This window comes from Drosophila bipectinata, chromosome XL (genome assembly GCF_030179905.1).
Source record: "Drosophila bipectinata strain 14024-0381.07 chromosome XL, DbipHiC1v2, whole genome shotgun sequence".
NCBI lineage: Eukaryota > Metazoa > Arthropoda > Insecta > Diptera > Drosophilidae > Drosophila > Drosophila bipectinata.
This window is the reverse complement of record NC_091734.1, coordinates 18,875,265-18,882,629: the sequence shown is the minus strand read 5'-3', so window position 1 is coordinate 18,882,629 and position 7,365 is coordinate 18,875,265. Positions and strand designations below refer to the sequence as shown.

Genomic DNA, 7,365 nt, shown 5'->3' with positions numbered 1-7,365 from the left:
GCCGGTGTAAAGTGGTTCCGGGAATCTCCAAGTTCACCGAACAGTCCGCAGCTGTCGTAATATTGGTTTTTCATCCCCAATTTTTTACACCACATAACTTTTCCGGTTCCGCCGTTACACATTATCGACGCTCCACTGTGCCAACATACATATGCCCACATGCCCTTACATACATATATCCGTACCTGCATGCATGTCCACATATCTCCAAATATTTTCTGCCTCCGATTTCAGGAAATATATAACCGATAAAATTTAACCATACAGTCCACTTATCGACGTTCCACTGAGCCATCATATGTCCCACATGCCCTTGCCCTACTTGCATGTATGCCCATATATTTCTCAATATTTTCTGCCTCCAATTTCAGGAAATATATAACCAAACAAATTAAAAAAAAAAAAATATCAATTAATTATAAATTTATTTATTTATATTTACAACTACAAAAATTTATTTAATTCGTATTTTCCGTCCGAGCAAAGGGCCAGGTTTTTTAATTCACCTTTCCGGCCACTCAATAATTAAATCGAAAATTTAATTTTCGAAAAAGAAATTATAATTAAATAATTTAATTGTCGATCTTCTTTCTGAACCTAGCCGCGGTTTCAATTCCACCGTTCCAGCTTCGGGTTCCTTAACCTCCATTGATTAAGAATTGAAATTTTCAACTCCACCCGTCTGTTTCCATAATAATTAAATCCGCCAATTAGGGAAAAATTAATTATTTATTTATTTTTTTTTTTTTTTCTCTGTGTTCAATCCAAGCCAAGGTCAGGTCCACCTTTCCGGCTCCGCAATTTCGAAAAATAGTCAGGAATTGAATATTTACGTACGAGCCATACTGGTCGAAATATACAGACATATCTATATAGACAGTCATCAATTATTTTTCCGAACGATCACGAATTTTCCGGGCCTTGTCCATTTTCCGTTCCGTCATTTCCCTACCGCTGCTTCTACTTCGTATCTGGCAAAATCCGCCTAGAATCTCAACGAACCTTGGCCCTTCTGGATTTTTCTTTTTGGCTTCCTGAAGTTTCTCCCACATCCGAATTGTGCCGCATCCGACGTTCCTCTCGACATCGGCGCTTCTAATTCCCACTTGGCCTTGCAATCGCAATTCGTCCGCGATCTCACCGGTCTCATCACATTAGTGACCGGCTACCGCTTCGTACGAGGCACCCATTGCGCGCGTCAGTCGACAAGTTCTGACCAGCGAATTGGTGTCTGAGAATGCCCACGGGAGACGACCAAAAGCCACGTCCGATCCCAACCATCCGTCTGGACAGATCTCAATCCGCTTCTCCGCGGACGCCTCTTTTAAAGCCTAAGGCGTACAGTGCCATCCCAAGGGCAAAGAGTGACGAATCCGTCAATACAATCCCCGGTCCTTCACAGAGGCAGACTCGTTCCGTTGCAAAAATGGCTCAAAGTGCGGTCGACGTGGCGCTGAAAAAGTTCATCGCCACAACGGATCGAATTAGCCAATTTGAGGCTAACATAAATACTCCGGGCGCCAGAGAAACGGAAGGAGGCTCCCAATACATTTGCGAGGTCCATCGGGACCAAATTCGGGCACTGTGGGAGAAGGTGGAGAAAAGCTATGAGAGCTGCTCCGATTTACTAGCCGTGTCAGACGACAATGTGGCCACCTCGACCGTGCTGGAATCGAAGTACAACTACTGCTACTCCGTCTATTCGAGATGTATTGCCCAGCTTCGGGAGAAAATTGCCTCCCAATCCACTCAGGCTTCCGTCAATGTCCACACGCCCGCGCCTACAGGCTGCCGGTTACCTCCGGTGGATACCGAGGTCTTCGCGGGTGATTATCTTCGGTGGCCCACCTTCAGAGACTTGTTTACGGCCATTTACATCCAAAACTCGCGGCTCACCCCGGTAGAGAGGTTGTTCCACTTACTGTCCAAAACAAGTGGAGACGCCCACGCCATTGTCTCTAAGGCTCCGCTTACCCATGAGGGGTTTGTCGTCGCTTGGCAAAGCCTCACAGACCGCTTTGAGAACCGGCGGCTACTGGTCAATAGCCAGTTGAAAATCCTTTTCAACCTCCAGGCTATTTCTCAAGAGTCCGGGGTCGCGCTGAAGGAGCTCCAAGCCACCATTCAGAGTTGTCTGACAGCCCTAGCAATGTCCGCCATCAATGTTGAGGCTTGGGACTGCCTCCTGGTGTTTATGATTTCGTCAAAGCTCCCCAAAGTCACACTTTCCATGTGGGAGCAATCCGTTCATAACAAGGCCGAAATTCCAACATGGAAGGAATTAGACAACTTCCTGACAGAGCGCCATCGCACTCTGGAAGCGATCGACGACGTCAGACCTAGTGGCTCCGGGCAACTTCCGCCAAGGTCGGGAACTCCTACTGCCCCTGCTCGAAGGCTCCACTCATACGAGACTCGAGTGGTTCCGGGCCCCAAGGGTTGCGATCTCTGTTCGAGGGAGAACCACCCCATTCGTTTATGTCCGCGGTTCTTGGAAATGGACGTAAATGGGCGCTCGGACTACATTAAAAGGAAGCAGCTATGTTTGAACTGTTTTGCCCGAGGGCACCAGCAACGAGATTGCACGAGCGCCCATACCTGCTTCACATGTCACAGCCGACACCACACCCTTTTGCACCGCGGCAATCCGTTCGCCACCGCTCCAAGTCCTCCTACGACAGCAAGGGCTCGACCCGCACAGACTGCCAGAAGCACAAACGGCTCAGAGGATCAGTCGGATGTTCAGGTGTGTTTCGCTTCCGGGTCAGGAGCCGTCCTACTAGGCACGGCCCTTATCAACGTGTGCCATTTGGGGCGCAGCTTCCAGGCACGAGCTCTGATAGACTCAGGGTCCGAAGCGACCTTCATAACGGAACGACTGTTCAACCTCGTCAAACCACCCTTCAAGACGATTCAAGCCCAAGTTTCCGGCCTTAATCAGACCATTTCCGCGCAGTCTACAAAATTGTGCCATTTCTCCATTCGGTCGCCGTCTAGACCCGGGCTACAATTAGAGACTGAGGTCTACGTTCTGCCGCAGTTGGCAGGAAATCTGCCATCATACCCGATTCCGCGAGATCGTCTCAAGGGGCTGCCCGACATTCCCCTGGCGGACCCCAACTTCTTTGAGAGCTCCCAAGTCGATGTACTAATAGGAGCTGACATTCTTCCGTCCATTCTCCTCGGTAATGCCAAGGCTAACATATGCGGGTCGCTTCTCGGTCAGGAGACCATTTTTGGATGGGTGCTGACAGGCCCATTATCTCCAGCCAATCCCCGCAGCGTGTCCGTTTTTTCCACACGAGTGGCCCCCAGCCTCGGTGACTCACTGGATCAGCTCCTCACCAAATTCTGGGAGGTGGAAGATGTGCCCACACCGATAAGCTCGGAATCGGATTCCGTTTGCGAGCACAATTTTGTCCAGACGACGAAAAGAGACGAGTGTGGCAAGTACGTTGTGACGCTCCCCTTACGCGACCCCGGGCAGAAGGGTTCCGAGCTAGCGGCTTCACGCTCCTTTGCCCTTGCTCAGTTTCTGCGTAACGAGCAGCGCCTGAAGAGGGACCCGCCCCTTAAGGCCCGCTATGACTCGGTAATTCAGGAGTACATCGACTTAGGCCACATGACCGAGGTCTCTCCCGCGAGCAATTCCGCTACCTACTATCTACCACATCATGCAGTCTTCAAGCCCGAAAGCACGACCACCAAGGTGCGAGTGGTCTTCAATGCTTCGAGCCCGTCCGCAAACGGGACCAGTCTGAACGACATTCTTTACGCGGGCCCGGTCTTACAATCCGACCTGACGATTCAAATCCTAAAGTGGCGGTACTTTAAGTTTGTCTTCAACGCCGACATCGAGAAGATGTATCGGCAAATTTGGGTAGACCCCAAGCATACTCCGCTCCAACGTATTTTGTTTCGCAATCCCGATGGGGATATCCGCGACTACGAGTTGAAAACGGTCACCTTCGGTGTCAATTGTGCCCCGTTCCTGGCGATCCGTGTGCTGCGACAGCTCGCTGACGACGAAGAGTCGAAGTATCCGCAGGCAAGTCAAATTATCCGGCAGTTTATGTACGTTGATGACGTTCTCGCGGGGGCAGACTCCAAAACTGAAGCCCAAGCTTCGATTCGGGAGCTGAAAGGGGCCCTAGAGTCAGCAGGGTTCCCACTTAGGAAATGGACGTCGAATAACAAGGCAATCCTGGCCGACATTCCGATCGACCACCGTCTCCATGCTGACTTTCTCGACATCGATGCAGAGAGCACGGCCAAGACACTCGGCGTGCGGTGGAAAGTGACGACTGATGAATTCTTTTTTGTCCCGCCAGAATTGACTTCCGGCTCGGTTTTCACGAAGCGCCAAGTCCTCTCCCAAATTGCCAAATTGTTCGATCCAGCAGGTTGGCTCGCTCCTTTCATTGTTCGGGCAAAAATGTTCATGCAAGACATTTGGCTTCTGGATCTAGGGTGGGATGACGCCCTCCCTCAAGATTTTTGTCAGCGATGGGTTGACTTCCTAAAGAATTACTCGGTGCTCGATCAGATTCGTGTTCCTCGATGGGTCGCGTTCCGACCACACCTAAAGGTCGAACACCACGGGTTCTGCGACGCTTCACAGAAGGCGTACGGCGCAGCAATTTACGTTCGTGTCGAAATCGGGTCCACGGTAATAGTGACCCTGCTGACTGCAAAGACTCGAGTGGCCCCAGTTAAGACGGTTTCGCTCCCTCGACTAGAACTGTGCGGTGCCTTGTTGTTGTCCGAGATGGCCACCGCCGTTCTGCCACAAATGCCAGGGGCCGCGTCTGCCCTATACTGTTGGACCGACTCGACTATTGTCCTCGCGTGGCTGCATAAGCCAGCGTGCCAGTGGGCAACGTTCGTGGCCAACCGGGTGACCAAGATCACCCAGTTCACCGACGTGCAGAAATGGGCACATGTCCGCTCCGGGCATAACCCTGCGGATCTCGCTAGCCGGGGCGTAGCTCTCCAAGATCTTGCAGATAACCAGTTGTGGTGGCACGGTCCTGACTGGCTGCAGAGGCCTCGCAGCGACTGGCCCACTCAAGGCTATGATACCCCCGTGACTGAACTCGAGAAGCGAGCAGTCAAGGTCCATGTCGCGAAAGTACCCCCCGAAGATCTCCTTGAGCGTTTTTCCACACTCGACAAGGCATTACGAGTCCTTTCCTATGTTAATCGCTTCATCCAGCGCGCGCGGAAGATTCGACTTTCGTTTGAAGAGCACCTGACCGCTAATGAGATAACGTCGGCTGAACGTCTTCTAGTTTCCGTCACTCAGCGCAGACACTTCGTCTCTGAGATGGGCTGCTTAAGCGAAAAGCGTCCAATATCGGCGGCAATAGCCTGCGGCCGGGTCACGTCCTCTGAGCTTCTCCACTATGACGAACGGCACCCTATTATCCTTCCGTACGACTGTCAGCTGTCTCGACTCCTGGTTCATTTTACACATCGCATCACGCTGCACGGTGGCAGTCAGCTGATGATCCGTCTGATCCGGGCCAAGTTCTGGATTCCAAGGGTGAGGAACTTGGTCAAGTCTGTTGTCCATTCTTGTAAGGTATGTGTCATCCACAAGAAGAAGTTGCAGACGCAACTCATGGGAGAGCTACCCAAGGAACGGACGTCCTTCTCGCGCCCGTTCACGCACACCGGTGTGGATTATGCCGGTCCCTTCGAGATAAAAAACTATACGGGGAGGGCCTGTCTCATCACAAAGGGTTATGTGTTGGTGTTTGTGTGTTTCTCCACTAAGGCCATCCATTTAGAGCCTACGTCGGACCTTACGACCGAGAAATTTCTGGCGGCTTTCGCACGGTTCGTGTCCCGGAGAGGATGCCCCCGTCAAGTGCAGTCCGACAACGGGAAGACCTTTGTGGGAGCAGCTGCTCTACTATCCCGCGATTTTCTCCAGAGCCTAAAGGGGGCTGTGACTGGTGCCTATAGTCACCAGCAGCTTCTCTGGCATTTCATTCCTCCGGGAGCTCCCCACATGGGGGGCCTTTGGGAAGCAGGGGTCAAGAGCTTCAAGACCTTGTTCTACAAGTCCGCCGCCACGCGAAAATACACCTTTGAGGAGCTGGCTACTCTCCTGGCGAAGATCGAGGCGTGCCTGAATTCGCGGCCACTCGCGCCAATGTCCGAAGACCCTGCTGACCTGCTAGCTCTTACACCCGGGCACTTTCTTGTGGGAGGACCACTTCTCGCCACGGTCGAGCCCGAGATAAAGGGGGACACCAGTTCCATCATCAATCGTTGGCCACACCTCAAGGCGCTTCAGCAGCAATTTCAGCTCTGGTGGAAGGAGGAGTATCTCAAGGAGCTCCATAAGAGAAACAAGTGGCGAGCCCCTACGAGGGACCTCCGCGTTGGGGATATGGTCGTCATCAAGGAAGACAACCTTCCGTCCGATGAGTGGCGTTTAGGCAGGGTTGACGCGGTGTATCCCGGCTCTGATGGCCATGTCCGCGTGATCGACATCCGCACTGCGCGAGGGCTTGTAAAGCGGCCCGTTGTTAAGGTCGTGCTTCTTCCGTTGGACGCGTCCGCCTACCCACAGTGATCAACATTTCTTCCGCTCCAATGTTCCTGTCCAATTGTGCTGTCCCGTAGCTCTGCCCGTAGTTCCGAACCTTCATTTTACACCGATTCTGATCATGTTATTTGTTCCTTTATAATATTTCCGTCAGCCATAGCCAACACGATGTCGCCACGTCCACGCAACACCCAAGCATCGCTGGAGAGCAGATGTACTCGTGGTATCCAATCCTACCGTTGCCGAGTCTGCAATGGAATCCACGCCTTAAAGAAGTGTCGGCGTTTCCTACGCCTTAGCGCCGAGAAGCGGCTCCGAGCGGTTCATGTGAACCGGTACTGCTCGAGCTGCCTGGCCCACGAGCACTCCGACGGATCCTGTCGTCGGGGTGACGGTTTTAAGACGTGTGGACAGGATCACCACACGCTGCTGCATCTCGTGGAGAAGCCGCGGGCTCGGCGCAAGGCACGCCAAGAGGAGCACCGGTCACGGAGCGCGGGAGTCAGGACACAGAGTGTCACGTCTGGCGCCCGGCCGTCATCCGCCAACTCCCGACGCGGTTCGGGTGCTCCTCGGCCTGGGTCCGCCACTTTCCGGCAATCCCAACCCGATCCACGGCCACCGACGTCCCGGCACTCGTCGATGCATCCTCGGCCTTCGTCCGCCACTCCTCGATTGCCAACCCCCGCTCATCCGCCCGCGTCATCCGCACCTAGGCAAAGTTCCGCCTCTCGTCGAGGGCCCCCGCTGGACGCGGTCGCTGCGCCCACCCTCTCATCGCTGTTGCAACGGAACAGCGTCAACGT

General features: G+C 53.1%; 1 protein-coding gene across 1 annotated transcript; it reads left to right on the top strand.

Moving 5' to 3' along the window:
- Nucleotides 1-3,622: 3,622 nt before the first annotated feature.
- On the top strand, nucleotides 3,623-6,586 carry LOC138926524 (uncharacterized). Its single transcript, XM_070280976.1, has 2 exons — nucleotides 3,623-3,908; nucleotides 6,450-6,586. Exons 1-2 carry the CDS (start codon nucleotides 3,623-3,625, stop codon nucleotides 6,584-6,586), a joined length of 423 nt encoding a protein of 140 aa, XP_070137077.1.
- Nucleotides 6,587-7,365: the final 779 nt, after the last annotated feature.